Here is a 16,362-nt window from a genome sequence, read left to right as displayed (position 1 = left end):
CAATGGTTGTTTTTTCCCATATTATGACCCTAAATTCGCATGGCCACCACTAGTACCTTCAGAAGTACGCAGCCGTACAATATTTGGTGGAATGTAACTTTAAATATATCGCTTTAACTATTTATTGGAGTCAATCAGTTCAATTAACGTTCCATTTCCTTTTAACAATTGTCGAAATAAAGATTTTCGATCTCATAAAAACTGATCCAGAAGCAAGGATATGCCCCCAAATGATTCTCATACCAGTTCATGCAATGTCCGCACGTACTTGAAAGAATTACTACCTACCTACAAAAAAATGCGCAGTGCACTTATCAGTTCATACAATGTCATTTCATGATATCAATTCCTCAGATTTTAAGAAAAGAAACATACGACATACCTTTTCCTTACAAAGCTTAAAGTAACAACAGCTGTGACTTATGATCGATCCCATTAAAGATGAAAGTCCCACTCATTGGAACAAACTGACTAGTAATGAGCTGCATAGGAGAACAGGCTTAATGTATAACGTTTTTACAGAAACAGAATTGCTCTTATTAGGAAAAAATGGAGAAATTTTAATGAGGCCTGCACCAACCTTGATCACCTCTTGTGAAGCAATTCCACCAATAAAGGCAGCAACAGCATGCAGCTCTGCAGCACCATACCGGCACATCTCATTAATGAGGTCCTCCGTTAAGGTCGATCCATTGCAACCCAAGTCGCTAACAAGGGCAACAGCCGTTGTTTTCAATCTTGATATCTCCTCATCCATCTCACTGCAAAATAATGATCACAATTACGCAGGCATAGGGCATTGGTTTTGAAAAGGATCACTTGACTAATTACGGCTTCAAGTTTTTACCCATCATATTGCCCTGGAAAACTATTGTTATTTGCAGCAAAGCAATCCACAACTCTTAGAAGAAAATAAAATCCCACGGCGATGCTGCATCATTCAATAAAATCACCCGTGGAATCAATTGCTGTATTGCCTGTTATGCGAAAGGCAAAATACTGGAGCACATAAGGGAATAACACATAATAATCTTTTTTTAAGTTGTGAAGCCGAACTGCCAAGAGAGTAAAAAATGCTCGACTTATTATGATAAGAGAGTTTTGGGTTCGATTTCTATTTCAAACTAATCCAAAGCAATCAGTTTTAACTTTAGCTTGATAAAGGTAGCAAGTCAGGAGAAATTAATAACATCGATATTATCCTAGGTGTGCCTTGGGACATTATGAAGAAACCAGCAATTATCCTTTCAGGTTGTAGTCATCCTTTTGTTGATTAAACCAAACACTGTATTTTCTTGTATGGTGAAAACCCGAAGTGATACACCATGGCATCCAATGGAGAGTTGATGTCATATGGAAAAAGTTACCTGTAGTCTTCATCTGTTAAATACTTCTGTAATTCAACCTGAACCGGAGAATTGAACTCATCTTCAATGGGGCGATATCTGCACACCTAAGTATTTTGAAACAAGAACAATGAAAGGAAGCTCAATTATCAGAAAAACTGTGACTATGGTATCAATAACTGGCACAAAAATGAATCAAATGCAAAAGTACAATCAAAATTATATAATTTTTTATAAAAATTTAAAAATGCTAGAGTATCGAGATACTTAAACACAATAACAGCTAAAGTAAAAGACATACCAGCTATATAATTAACATTTCAATAGCTCTGGACAGAGAACGTAAGAAAAAATGTTAAGAACATAAACCTTCGATTTTCGTGCATTTTTGCAAAAGCTTTTTATGGTTGCCTTTGAGATGCTATCTGTATCTCTACCTATCTTCTTCAATATTTTTCTCACATGCTGCTCCATAACGAGAAAATCTTCCTCAGCCTTGGCTTGGTAGATCCTTTGTAGGTTAATATACAACCTGGAACAAACAAACTAATGAAGTAACCAGATGCATCATAAGGTGCAGTCAAAGCACGAAAGGTAATATGGCTGGGAGGATTAACTCGGTTGAAGACGTCATATCTGGGATTGATCCCTCCAAAGGAGCCTCTCCACCACCTTCATTAGCTATGAAATCCTAAAGCATGAGAAAACAAATGCAAATATGACGTCAAAAACCATATTAGAAGAAATAAATAATCATCATTGGAAATTCGCTTGAGGTGTACTAAACAGAGCACTTCATATTCTCACATATATCCAGTGGGGGGGAGGGAATTTCAAGATGTCAACTAAACATGGCCAGTTCTTTATTTCAGCAAACCGTGCAGAAACTTGACACAGTAATTGAAACTTTGCAACAATCGCTAGCTGCAATCAACCTAAAGCGCTAACTAGAAAGTGCTTCAATTGGGCTGAAACAGTGTAACAGAATAAAGCTTAAGGAAATCTTTTTAAAACCTTTTAGATTTAAAGTTTCACCAACCACTACACTTAGTTATGTAGGTACAAATACTACAAGCTTAAGAGAGAAACTCTCATCTGACACACATAATACAAAAGGATTTCCATGGTCACCTTTAAAGCAGCCACCAACACCCAAAAATCTGATGAGTTGGAATTAACATCAGCACAGCTATCATTAACTATTTGCCGCACACTCAAACCTGAAAAGACAAAAGGAGAGTATCAAGAAATGTTTCTTCGCACATGGTTATTTCAAATAGAATAGGATACGACCAGTTTTAGAAATCACCGATGTGGGTGACTAACAGACTNAAAAAAAAAAAAAAAAAAAAAAAAAAAAAAAAAAAACAGACTCACCCACACATAACTTAGCTACTAAACATGCACTTCATTTACATATACTGGTTTAATCCCACCTTGAAGCTTGATCTGAATGACATGTTAAATACAGCGGCAGCAGAAAACTTTATTGCTCAGGGGTTCAATGGATGAAGCAGAACTTAATAATATTCGCCGCACTGGCTAAGATTTTAAAACAACGCTCCTCCATGGGAGAATCAAAATATTTTCAAGAAGCCAAATTTTGTCCGCACACTTTCCATGAAGATGTTCTGATGGGTTTGATAAAAAAAGTCAATCAATCAACTGCAACTACCACAAATAATAGTTCGAGTAACACATTAACTTACTAATTCCTTGAGGAGCAAAGACTTTAAATGATGCTTCAACGGCTTCGTTATAATTGTCGTCATCAGTTGCAATCATCTTGGACTTGATTAAATCCTAATAAATTGATCCAACGCCAACCAAACCACCTCAGAGAACAAATAAACAAAAGAGTGTACCCATATTAGGTCTCCAAGGTACAAAAAGATCCGTGCACCTTAAATTTTTTTTTTCTCTTCTCTGGTCGATGGCAGGTTTCCATCATGAGTTTTGGCCCACTCTTCAGCCATCTTAATAAGAATGATAACATATGGCGTGTGTTTGTGAAAAACAGGATCGACTGTACCCAACTCAATGCTTTCTGCAAAGCTGTCAGTGATAAATACTCAATTGCAATTACGTAGGCAGATGTTATGATGAAGATTCACTGATGTGAGAACTGTGCTATAAGAGAAAAATTTGTAATTCTATTAAAATTAAGAAAGAAATAAAACCTTTTGAGCTCTAGCCATGGGTTATTTAGCCGAAGATCATCCAGAAAATGGTCGGGTTTTCATTCAATCACTGCATGTTCCTAAAGAAGGGGAGCAAAATTACCATCCATGCCTTTCTAACAGTCAAGTTTAATAAATAGTTTCTTGGGCAATTTTTTGTCACTGAAGTTTCAGAAATTAACCACAAAATAGTTGTTCATTCATGTTTAAAAACATAAAAAGTTCATTTGCGTTTGAAAACGAATGAACTTTAGCGGGAGCAATCCCCATGCTAAAATACTGCTCGCTAAATATCAAGAAAAGAAAAATTTTTGCTTTAAGAACTACCTTTACACAACGATCCGGACGAAACCAGAAAGGCCATAAGAGCATGCAAATATCAACATCACTCACGACAGATTCGGTCCAGTTTCATCATTGAATCTTCAACAAGCTAAAGAAGAAAGAGCGGCATGTAAAAAACTTAAAAGTATAGGTGAACTAAAAAATTGATTACTACTTATGGTATATGGCTTCACCAATTCGCATTGAGTATAAGTTTGTAGAGTTGGGGGACCAACTTTCTTTTCAAAAGGTGATAACACTGAAACTGATAGAAAACCTGGACGCTGAAAGATAACAAAAGGTTTAGTGCGCTTTTCCAATAATATTCATTTCATGCTCAAAAAAGTAGAATAAAAATTCTCAACTCCAAACAGAATATACATATGAAAAAAATACTCAAATACCAGCTATCAACTAATCAATTGAGATTATTTATCTTAATTCTTTGATAAATAAATTGATTGAAGTATTACAGAGGTTGAAAAGTAAATTTGCCACCAACTTAAATCAAACGGTAGATAACCACTCAAAATACTCGTCTCTAAAACTCCATCTCGTATAGGCTCAGTAACATAAATTGAAGCGCAACAATTAGTCCAAAATAGTAGCTTCGGATCTATCTTATCATAAATGATAACGAGCACCAAGTAGGGATAGATTAAAGGGACGTCATTCCTGTTTGAAATCTAAACCAAGGAAGTCGGGAACTAACAAGATTAGAAGGCCAATATTTGTCCAGCTCAAAAGTCAGTATTGAGATGATAATTGTACATTGACACAAGTATTTAGTTCCATATTATGACTGTAAGATGCCGAAAATTAAGAGCAGACAAACCTTGGGAATATGATAATAAATTTCAAAGCCATTACCCTATCAAAAATATTTCTACATTTTCTCTGCATCTCTCAGAACAGTTTCCCATGTGGTGCATTCCTATCAATTCTGATATACACAAACAGAGGTTATTCTACTTCTGAGGGTACAATCCTCACCGCTGTCACGAGTCCATGAGGGAAAATTGGATAAAGGTTGTTTTTGTCAAGCTTAAATTAAGTTTGAACAAAATGAGAGCAACTTACGTCTGTTCCCGCCACATATCCGGGAATTGTACATCAATATTGAGGCCGAATATTAGGTGTGACTGAAGCGAATAATACCGCAGACATCAAGAATCAACTATATAATCCAGCTGTCACTATACTTTTATATGAGACCTACTGGTCAAGTTAATCATCTCGAAAGACTAATACAGAATAAATGACCAACCTTTGCAGTAATGGTGCGTCATAAGAAGCAGATACTAGAACCTCATTGAACAATGTTGGCCACACTTATGATTCAAACAAACTCAATACGACAAATAAAATAAAAAACACAATGCCAAAGTATGCGATTATCAGGCTCGGAAAAGTAATATATCCGCACCTGAGTGGCAATAACCAAGGTAAACTGTGAAAAGAACGACGACGGGTTCGAGTCAATTAAGGCCTCCGGGTACTCTTCGATAAATTTTGATTTGACAGCATCATTCAACTCTTGTAGAAATGCGCAAACTGTTTTGGCCTTGGATTTCCCAACACACAATTCATCCACTAAACACACATCAACCCGATTAACACGATGAATAATAAGCCACAGACACAAAAAAACTCACAATATACATTCATTAAACTATGTTATAATAGACTAGGAAAACCATACCCATGAAACTATTTCCCAAATCCCCAAGCTCCACCTTAGAACCATCAATAACAGTGATACTTCCAACCCCACCAAGAACCAGAATTTTCAAGGTTTCCGATCCTGTGGGCCCACAGTTCAACAAATATGCTTGATTTCTCAAGATCTGCCTGCCCCTGCTCACCCCATATTTTGCAAAATCATTCAATATCAAAGCTATGGGACGTAATGATGAACACCAGGGATACAGAGGAGGGAAATGGGATTCAAGAAAACGTCACGTGTATAACCTGAGCTGGCGATCGTATTTAATTTTGGGCTCCGCCATTGAAGATTTTACTACTTTGCTTCGTTGGGACGCTGAAAATTAAGTAAAATCTCGAGAGGGAAAGGAAGAAGAACGGGACCATATACAAGCGACAACGGTATACCGGAAAAAAAATGTTTTTCGTTTATTTTATTTTATTTATATATTTATATTTATATTTATATTTATATTTATATTTATTTTAAAAATAATAAATGGAATACGGGTCATTAACTGTTGGATTTTCAGCACATGATTTTAAGGGAAAATATCAGTGTTCTAAGAAGCGCGTTTAAGCGGATGATTTTCAAGGTAAAATACTAAAATAGACACCAATTTACATGATAAAGATATACATTTTGTCCGGCTAGGTGCAACTATCAGTGAGGTCACATCCACTAACTTGTCCATTACTGAATAGTAATATTTTAAATTTTAATTTTGTAAATATATCATATCACATTACTTAATATTTATTATTATAAATCAATGAACAATAACAAACCAGATATTTATTACTGCATGTAAAAATAAGATATCATTGTATTGAATTTACAAAAATATCCAATAATTAAGTTTCAGGCATGTTTACAACTTGACTCGAGGCATTGATCTAACCAAGTGTCGCAAGTTTGTAATAATCTGCAGAAAAGCCGCCATACCGAGCCCGTTTCGTGCAAAAGTTGGATGAATTCCTTCCAAAACTGCAAAAGTTTCTGCTGCCTGTGATTATGATCAAAGAACATCTTGGAGGTGGTCTACCAAGATGCTAAAAACAAACTGGCGAAAAATCAAGCCACGTCTCACAACCGAAACGCATTCCTCACGAAAGGGCAGGGATTTTGTGAGGCCTAGGTACAAGGGGGTCTCTCTATATATATTTATATATAATGATATGATAACAAGATCAACAGAATATTTATTTCTCATTGCGTCGATATTACAACAATAAGACACCAAAACTACAATGACCAATCCCAGGGAAATAAGGGATCTAGCATGCAGTAATCTAAATCTAAATCTAGTCCATATGGCAAAACCAACCCCCGAAGTTTAAGTAGAACTAAAACACCTAAGTATGGCCCTTAAGAAAGGGTATCAATGCGAGGTATGATGCGTATGCTCAGATCGTCCAAGCTCAGGCAGCTATTGATATGCATTCCATGCTCGTTTGCTAAATGCAGTAGACATATGAAGCACAAATGAGGTGAGATGTCATTGATAGATGTTGCAGCTCGGCAGCCGTCTGGAAAACAAGACAAGACTTGGCGGAAGGATATTGTTCCTTCTGGCGATTCTTCCTGAAAATATTCCTTGGAGGTTAAGTTTACATGATTGCAGCAGCGATAGATTACAGAGAAAGAAATAAGATATGTATATACGTAAATGCACACACAAGCAAGTACTTGCATGTACATGGCACAAGCTATGGTAATTGAAGGATCGTGAGAAAGCGGCCTTTTAAAATTTAAAACGAGAAAATTTACCTGAACTGAAGTTTTATTCAATTTCTGAATATGGTCCCAGAGAGTTTCCTTGAGTACATGAACATCAACCTGTTTGGAAGTCTTGTCGTACGAAACCTCAATCCTGTTTACCTGTTTTAAAAAAAAATGAGCATGGCTGATGCCTTCTAGGCTCTAGCTGCCTTTTTGTTTCAGAAACATCGAATGTATTGGTGAGCAAAAAAAACATATCAGAAGGGGATAATTTTCAGCCTTCTTGCTTGAGCATCACTTTAGGGGGTAGAACTATGACTTTGCTGTCTGCCAGTAATTGGGGCTGCCCATTAGCATGTGAGTGAACATTGCTATAAAGATGGAACTGGGAACAAATATGTGCTACCAATGAAGATACTAAACCTATCTCAGCGTTTAAATTGCCTACAGTTGGACTCTGCGAGCAATGATGAAAAATTGTAAGCTCTATCAAAATGTAACCAACCTGCCGAGGTTGGGAGATAAGTGTGCTCGACTCTTCAACATCATTGTTGGAATGTCCATCGTCAAATGCACCGTCGAAACCACCACCATCATCATCCCAAAACTTTGTTTCTCCAAAGTCATCTCGATGTTGAATATCTTCATCTAAACATACATATTAGTGGTGTCATTGGGCCGACATGATATGAAAAGGTTAACAACAAGTTGGGTCAAAAATAATAGCTAGATACATATTTAAGTCAAAATGATGAAAAATTTGTCACCTATGTTGGCTGACATCAGGAAGACAATACAACATGTTATCATGTTTCAGTTATAAAAATTGTCAGTTGCCACATGCAATGACACATTTCAATACAAATTCTGTCTACGATTTGAAAGGACTCTCTATTCTTGGTTATGGAAGAATTTATTTTCTTTTGTAAAGCTGAAACCAGTTCGAGTTCGTATCACTATAAAGTAGCACATAAGGTCGTGTGAAATCATTCAAGGCAAACCTACCTTTCCTCCTCCTTCCACCCTTTCCAAGGCACTGCAAGTAGAAATAAAACAAAATGGTTAATATCCCAACACAATGATGTTTTGAATCAATTTAGAAGATTGAAAGACTAAATAGACATAGATCAGCATGTATCATTCTTCTTCCACGACTGACGCAACAAATTCAAACTAGCAAACAAGAGTGGGGTTGGTGGTTGGGCTAGTAAGGGGGCAGGAGGTCAGACTATCAAGTTTACCAAAACATTAGGTAACAAAAATAGCTTCACAAGATCCTCTGGTTGGTAGTGACAATCTTCTGGAAGCTTTGTGTTGCAAGGTGCTCGATTTGCTGGCAGCAACAGTGACTTGGGATTCTTAGGAGCATCAAATATATTTGAAATATCAGTGTCGATGGCTCTAGAAAAATCAAGGTCTGTCTCTGCTTTCTTGTTTTTCATTTTCTTGGCTTTTGCTGATCCAATTTCCTCAGCTGGGTCCTTAGGATCTATAAAACAGTTTTCCTTAAATATCAGAGCTTAAAAAAGTAGAAAACAGAAAAGAACTGGAAGTTTTCGATGTGCAAACACCTGTTGCAACTTGAAAGCATACCTTTCACCTTCTGATATTTCCAATGATTGGGCCCTGCCCATGCATTTTGCTTTGTCGAAAATCCCAAACTTAAAAACAAGTAGCCATCAACTTCTCCAATTCTATCATCTTCGTGGAGGTCATGGAACTTTACACTGTCATCACCCTGAAAAAAGCAACAAGTTACAGAGCATAATTAACATATAATTTATTTTTCAAAAAGGGCGAATAGACACAAGAATAATGTAGAAAATCTAGGGATGAAAATCTACTGAATCAGAAACATCTGGCTGAGTTGGTAAAATTGGATCCTGATCATAAGCTCCTTCATCTACAGTATTTGCATGGTTATCATGACTGAAGCCGAAAGTTTCACCATTACCGAACAAATCACCATCCATGTCAAGTTTATTGGCAGAACTCCCAATAACTTGCTCAGAAGAATTCAAATCATATGGTATCCGTTCATCTTTATCAAACTGATTTAATATGTCCCCCAGGCTGGGGGATATTTCTATATCGTTTGACATATTCAGCACCATCTGCTCAATGCACTCTGAAAAATTAAACAAACGAGAATATGTGATCAAGAGACCAGTCGTCTCTGCAGAATTTAAAAAAAAAAGAAGATAAATTCCTGCCAATACAAGCCAACATATGCTGCAGATGTACATACCTCTAGCAAAAGACAAATCAACTGTCTCTCCCCCCTCACACTGAGACGTGGTAGACATACACTTTCCAGGTACTTCCATTGAATCGAAAAGGACCCGGCAATCAGCATAAACTCCAAGATTGTTCAGCAACAAACCCTTAACCCCACCTTCATCAAACTGTGCTGATGTCTGATGGTAGAGAGGATCTACCACAAATGCAACTGAGTGACAAAATTCAACACACACTCATGCCAGTGAGTGAACACATAAACAAAACAAAGGAAAAAACATATACAAAGAGAATGTGAGTTCACAAAGTCAAACGAGGAAAACAAAAGCATTTTTCTAACAGTGGTAAGGACTAACATACCATCAAATTTCTTTACATTTATAGCATTAAAAGATGGCTCCAGTGTAGATAACGGAGACAACTGCACATACATAGCACTCTTTCAAAATTCAACAATAGTCAATAGACTAGATACTGAAATCAAGTTATTGACCTACTACACAGGAAGAGACTCTTAACCTTTCTCCCTTGCTCCTTCTTCGAATCATTTTCTTCTTGTTCATTATTGATATTGGCATCGTCGACAATAGGATCTGGATAAGTACATATTAAACCCAATTAATCGAAAGTAAAATAAGGGAATAAAAACAATTATCTAAACCCACACACGCGAAAAATCTCAGGTCAAGCACCATTATTCATTTGAAAAGAGCCAGGTGACAAATACTGACAGAAAGCATTTAGTAAGAGTAAATGGTAGAATGAAATCCATCTGAAAATGTACAGATCAAACATCTGAAAATTTACAGATCAAATGCAACATTTAAGTTCTTATCAAGTATCAACTAAAGATCAAATAATTCATGAGCGTAAAATTTATGAAAATAATGACAAGCAAGAAGAAATATAGGTATAGGAACCCTAACCTTGTTCATTTTCGTGGCCAACCCTGTTGATTCCTCCAAGGACTTTATATGCCTCAGAATGAACTGAATCCACCCTCAAGGAATATATCTTAACTCCAGCTTCTAGAGTACAACTTGCCTACATAACAAGTTAAGATATAAAAGGTGTGAAATGTACAAACTAACATAAACACAAGTCATATGCACACTCCGAGAGCGTTTTCTTGAATAAAGGGATGTCATTAGCAGTAGCCTCTGCGCCAAATTTCCAGCCCAACTCGATATTATTTGCAGATATGACTGATGATAACAACACACCAAACCTACTTCAATGTGAGGTTGAGCACATGATATGTGTGACCAAAGCTAGAACGTACATAATTGCTTTCTATATGATACTTAAGCACTTAATCCTCCACTCGGGCAGAATCCTGCAACAACTTATCAAATATATGTGTAAAAAAAGACAAAATGCTAGCATGATAACACAAAAGTTTCTTAGTCGGACACTCAGTTAGACTGATAAATAAAAAAAAAATTAGCTTTCCTTTTTCATTCTTTCTATCATTGTCAAAGTTTGGATCCCATTATTTTTTAGTACCAAAATCCGCCAAATACAATACATAAACTTAAACTGCTTCAAACTGCTCTTGCAATTATTAATCTCCATTAAACAACAGCAAAATACACATTAGAACTAAGTTCTCAAAAGCTCAAATTGGGAATAAATTTAACTGTACGCCCCGCCCCATAGGATCGTATCAACCACAGTGATTCATAACAAAGCCAATGCCAAACGGAGCTTTCCATGACCAAGAAGCTATCTTCCCCATGTATTAAAAGAAAAAGGCATCTTTTAATTGAACCCATGAAAAAAATTTAGTCTACCTTTTGGAAATTGGTCTCGGCATCATTTTCTTCTTCAACTTTAATGATTTCGACGAGATGATCAATCAAATTCAGCTCCCACGTATTCTTCTGATTAATTTTCTGAACGGACACGCGTATTCAAAATATATAACCAAAAAAGAAAAAAACTTATAAACAAAAACAGAAAACAAAGAAGTAACAACAGAAACTGAAAAACAAATCCGAACATTTTCACTGGCAAGTTTAATGCAATTATGCAACAATAGAAGGATCTGTTCTTTTCCGAGACATGGGTCGTCTTCAGGAGCAGTAGAGGTAGGGGCGTCGAGCTTGCGGCGGACAGCAGCGGCTCGGGCTGCGCGTGCCTGGGCCCTTTCGAGTTTGTCGTTGTTGGAGGCTAGGAAGAACGGGCTGGTCGGGGAGAATGGAGCCCTTTGTTTCACTTTCGGGCTTAAGGCTTCAGCCATTTTCGTCAACGTTAGAAGAATTCAAAATTTCAAGAAATCGAAGCAACATATGACTGATATGAGATTTGATTGCAAATTTTTTTAAAATGTTCGATGTTTATGTTTCCCCCCATTGAGTTTCAGTTGCTTATTATTATACTAGAAATAATGCACGTGCAACCGTGAGAAACATATGTTGAATTAATTAGAATTTGAAATAAAATTAGTTAACTCAACAAAAGATAATGATAATAGTATTGTAAATTTTGACAATTCGTGTTAATTAGCATATGTAACTAATTTGGAAAAAAAAATATTTTTTTAATTTTAAAAAAAGATTTGGACTACTAAAATTTTTATCATATCTATTTTATCATATTGTTTTCTTTTGTTATTTGTCATATTCTCTCAACAATACATATATTTTATTATAATATTCAATTATTAAAATCTTTTTTGACAATCAATGATATGCAATTTTTTATTTACAATGTTGTTTGATTATTATTCTCTTTCATGTAAATTGACAACAATTTATACCGGATGCTTTGACTTTCCTAGTCACCTTTAATTTATTAGACACTTATACTTGATAACATATAAACTACACATTATTATTAGGGGTGAGAAAAATTTCGGTTAAACCGAATTAACCGACCGAACCGAGTCAATTCGAAAATTTGGTTCGGTTATTTCCGAAATTCGATTTTCAAATTAAAAAAATTCGGTTATATCGATTAATTTGGTTTGGCTACGGTTTTCAAAATTTTGAAATCGGCTAACCGAATTAACCGATATACTAAGTACTATTATTTAATAAATTTTTATTATTTATCAATTTTAATATATTTTTTAATTTTAATTTTAAAATCAGCCCTAATTCTAAAGAAAAATTTGTGATGTATATGATTTTATGTTTTTATTCATTTGTGTAGACTGTAGTGTTCAAAAAAATTACATATATAATTAAAGTTAAATCACAATTTTTTTAAAAACTAATCGGTTAATTCGGTCACCAACCAAATTAACCGATTTTAATTTTGTTCGGTTTTCATCGGTTATGAAAATTAATTCGATCGGTTTNTACTAATAATCACACATATTTAAAAAATGAATAAAGAAAAAGAAAAGACACATTTAAAGTAAACAATTAATGTAAAGAAAATAATTAATAAGGAGATAAAGGTAAATTCATATATAAAGTCACATATTTATATATATAATAGATATAACTATACCATCTGATATTTCCCTTAAAAAAAATAAAATATATTTGTTATTATGGGAGAAATTGTATCAAAGCTTTTGGAAATCCCGAGATTGATTGGTATGTACGCTCAAAATATGAGGAGTTTATAAATCATTTTTCTTCATGAATTATACAAAATTCTTACGAAACGATTTCATGAGTTAATTTTATAAGACGGATCTCAACGTACCAGAAATTATCTTTCAAATTTATCTTTATCCTATTGTACTATTATATTTTGTAGTAAAGAAAAAAACTCCATAACACGACAATATTTTTAAAACTATTATATTTTGTTTTACATTCAGTTTAACGAAAAAAAAAATCCTACTTTTCATTAAATTTTAATTGGATTAAAATTTTTAAAAGTATTTACATTAGTGCCAGTTATCACTAAGTTCACATAATCAAAGCAAAGTCATGTCATATAAACTATATGTTAAGGTATAAATCACATAAGAATTAGATTATTTCTTTGTAGTATTTATTATTTCATATGATGTTTTTTTTCTTCTAGTTACCATATGTAATACGATAAATTGTAATATTTAAATATTTTTCATTTCAATTAATTAGTAAAAGTAAAGCCCAACAAAATAAATATTGGTGTGGAAGAGCCCAAATTAAAGTCCATTACCAACAACCATTAGGCCCAGAACCTTCTGGAACTCAAAAGTGGACTTTGAATATTGATTTTTGCATATGAAAATGGTATATATATGTATGCAGATTGATAGCTCTTAACTTTAACGGCAAGAAAGAATCAAGGAAGTTCAATCATACTTTGAATCATCAATTCATTCATAAAATTTGCAATCGGAGCCCCTTAATTGTTGAATTTTCGATTGGATTTGATTGGAGAAGATCTAAGATTTTTTGGGATGGATTTCGAATTGAGAAGGGCCAGAGAGAAGTTGGAGAAGGAGCAGAGAGAGAGGAAAGAGAAGGCCAAGTTGAAGTTTGAGAGAGAGAGGAAGGCTAAACAAGAAGCGGCACGCCAGCGTCAAGCTCTCGAAGCCGTACAGAGGACCCGTCGACTCGAAGCCGCAGAAGCAGAAGCCAAGGTTGATATCCCCTGCTTTAGTTTTCCATTTCATAAGCTTTATATTGAAAAACTTGCTAGTTAGCATCAAAAGTTTTTTTTTTTTTTTTTTATCAGTTTCGATAACTGTTCTTTTTATGATGACTGGATTTGATTGGGGATTAGATCTTGATACTGTAGAATTTTGTGTCTTCCTCAGGCAAACCAGCAAACTGAAGAAAATTTACTTGCTGGTCGGGGAGTCAATTTTTCACGTATTTTGGAAGCTATACCTTATCAGGGTAGTGGAGACAAGATTAAATTGCCTCCTTCCTGTTTCAGGGAATTGTCTGATCAAGGTGCTTTCGACAAGGGGCCATCGCATTTCTCTTTATCCTTAATACATCAGGATTCTCTCTCGGGTGGGGGAAGTGCTGAAAAGGAATCGTCCAGGACAACACACGCTGGTGTCCTGGAGTTCACCGCGGAAGAAGGTTTTGTGGCACTTCCTCTGCACTGTTGGAGTAATTTATTCCCTGATGAGGCTCCGAAGTCTTCTATGGTGGAAGTGCGTTATGTTTGGCTGCCCAAAGGAACTTATGCAAGACTTCAATCAGATGAATTGGGCTTTTCTGACATTCCCAATAATAAAGCGGTTCTGGAAACAAGCCTTCGCCAACATGCAACCCTTTCCCAAGGTGATGTACTTACAGTCAATCATGGTGTTCTGACTTATCATTTACGTGTACTCGAGTTGAAACCTTTTTCTAGCATATCTGTTCTAGAAACAGATATCGAGGTCGACATAATGGGTCCCGAGTCCCAAGAAAGTGCAAACCAGTATATTTTGAGACCTCTCGTATTTGGGAAGCCAGAGTCTGGAATGGTTGATGAAGGAAGTTACAAGTACTTCAAGTTCTCAATAGATGATGACACTTGGAATATGATTTCATTGGGAGATGTTAAAATTGTAGTCAATTTAGAGTCACAGACTCAAGAAGGAGATACAGATCTCTATGTCTCCAAACATCCCCTTCTGTTCCCTACCCACCACCAGCATGTCTGGTCTTCCCATGACATTGGTTCAAAGGCATTGGTGCTTGGGTTAAAGGATCGGAACATGGGTCCAGGTACTTATAGCGTTGCTGTATATGGCTTTAAGGGAACATCAAAATTCTCTGTTTCAATTGTTGTTCAAGATATTTCCACACAATTGGGACAGCATGCTGTTTCTTCATCATCATTTACCAGGGAAGATACTACAGAATGTAGAAATTGTAAACGCCACGTCCCTTCAAGGACTATTGCACTTCATGAGGCCTATTGTACTAGACACAATATCATATGTCAGTATCATGGTTGCGATGTTGTTCTTAGAATTGAGGAGGCAAAAAACCACGTCCATTGTGAAAAATGTAGTCAAGCTTTCCAAATGGGTGAGATTGAGAAGCACATGAAAGTGTTTCATGAGCCACTTCATTGTCCTTGTGGAATAGTCCTTGAGAAAGAAGAAATGGTAAGAATCGTGTTCTATGCATTTCTTTTCAAATATGTCCACCATTGGGTGACTATAATCTTTCTCCTTTTGGAGGGTGATTTTGTGGCATTCATCGCATAAATATCTTGTCTTCAGTGAATGATGAGGAAAATCACGTGTTTTGTGTTATTTTTTTAAAACATTTTTCTCTTAGCTCACTGTTATGAACTTTGACAGGTTCGACACCAGTCTTCCGATTGCCCCTCGCGACTTATTCCATGTCGATTCTGTGGAGATATGGTTCAAGCTGGCACTTCAGCTGCAGATGTGAGAGACCGAATGAGGGGACTATCAGAACACGAGAGTGTCTGTGGATCTAGAACCACACCCTGCGATTCTTGCGGACGTTCTGTTATGTTGAAAGATATGGATATACATCAAATTGCCGTGCATCAGAAAAACTGATCTTCTGCTGTTGGCTTTTTTTACTCTGCAGAATTGATCTTTTATGTAACAGTGGTCCATGTTGCGCACGTCTGAAGACAATCTTTTTACGGGTCTGATCACTCTCTTGCGTAATAGAATTGTTATTGCTCTCTCTTATGATATTGAATCGTGATTCATTAAGGAATCTGATTATGTTTGTATCGTTTGAATTTTTTTGTATTCTTTTATCCGGGATTCGGTTGTTGATAATAAGACAGTCGCTCTGTTACAATCATTCAAATAAACGAGTAAACGACATGGTATTTTTGACGCATAAGCCAGTGAAACTCGATTTCTTGCTAGGATCAAATGTTTGTGGGTTTTTCCTCCTGTAATTATTGGGAATTTCGGTCTCGATGGAATCAAAATAAGCTTTTTCCTGTTATTAATTTG

At 35.8% G+C, this 16,362-nt stretch overlaps 2 protein-coding genes and 1 pseudogene across 2 annotated transcripts; 1 reads left to right on the top strand and 2 right to left on the bottom strand.

The window, feature by feature from the left end:
* Positions 1 to 92: 92 nt before the first annotated feature.
* On the bottom strand, positions 93 to 6,498 carry LOC140967865 (NEDD8-activating enzyme E1 regulatory subunit AXR1-like; annotated as a pseudogene).
* Positions 6,499 to 6,740: 242 nt separating this feature from the next.
* Positions 6,741 to 11,861, bottom strand: LOC140976525 (condensin complex subunit 2-like). The gene is made up of 13 exons (XM_073440749.1): positions 11,518 to 11,861; positions 11,309 to 11,410; positions 10,442 to 10,559; positions 10,035 to 10,108; positions 9,876 to 9,936; positions 9,526 to 9,726; positions 9,122 to 9,405; positions 8,871 to 9,015; positions 8,519 to 8,766; positions 8,283 to 8,313; positions 7,783 to 7,925; positions 7,326 to 7,436; positions 6,741 to 7,139 (listed from the first exon to the last, which is right to left on the bottom strand). Exons 1-13 carry the CDS (start codon positions 11,755 to 11,757, stop codon positions 6,924 to 6,926), a joined length of 1,974 nt encoding a protein of 657 aa, XP_073296850.1. The 5' UTR covers positions 11,758 to 11,861; the 3' UTR covers positions 6,741 to 6,923.
* Positions 11,862 to 13,709: 1,848 nt separating this feature from the next.
* Positions 13,710 to 16,246, top strand: LOC140976516 (uncharacterized). Its single transcript, XM_073440737.1, has 3 exons — positions 13,710 to 14,049; positions 14,227 to 15,522; positions 15,721 to 16,246. Exons 1-3 carry the CDS (start codon positions 13,867 to 13,869, stop codon positions 15,946 to 15,948), a joined length of 1,707 nt encoding a protein of 568 aa, XP_073296838.1. The 5' UTR covers positions 13,710 to 13,866; the 3' UTR covers positions 15,949 to 16,246.
* The last annotated feature ends 116 nt before the right edge of the window (positions 16,247 to 16,362 follow it).

This window comes from Primulina huaijiensis, chromosome 1, assembly GCF_012295235.1.
Source record: "Primulina huaijiensis isolate GDHJ02 chromosome 1, ASM1229523v2, whole genome shotgun sequence".
Lineage (NCBI taxonomy): Eukaryota > Viridiplantae > Streptophyta > Magnoliopsida > Lamiales > Gesneriaceae > Primulina > Primulina huaijiensis.
This window is presented reverse-complemented; position numbering and strand designations above follow the sequence as displayed.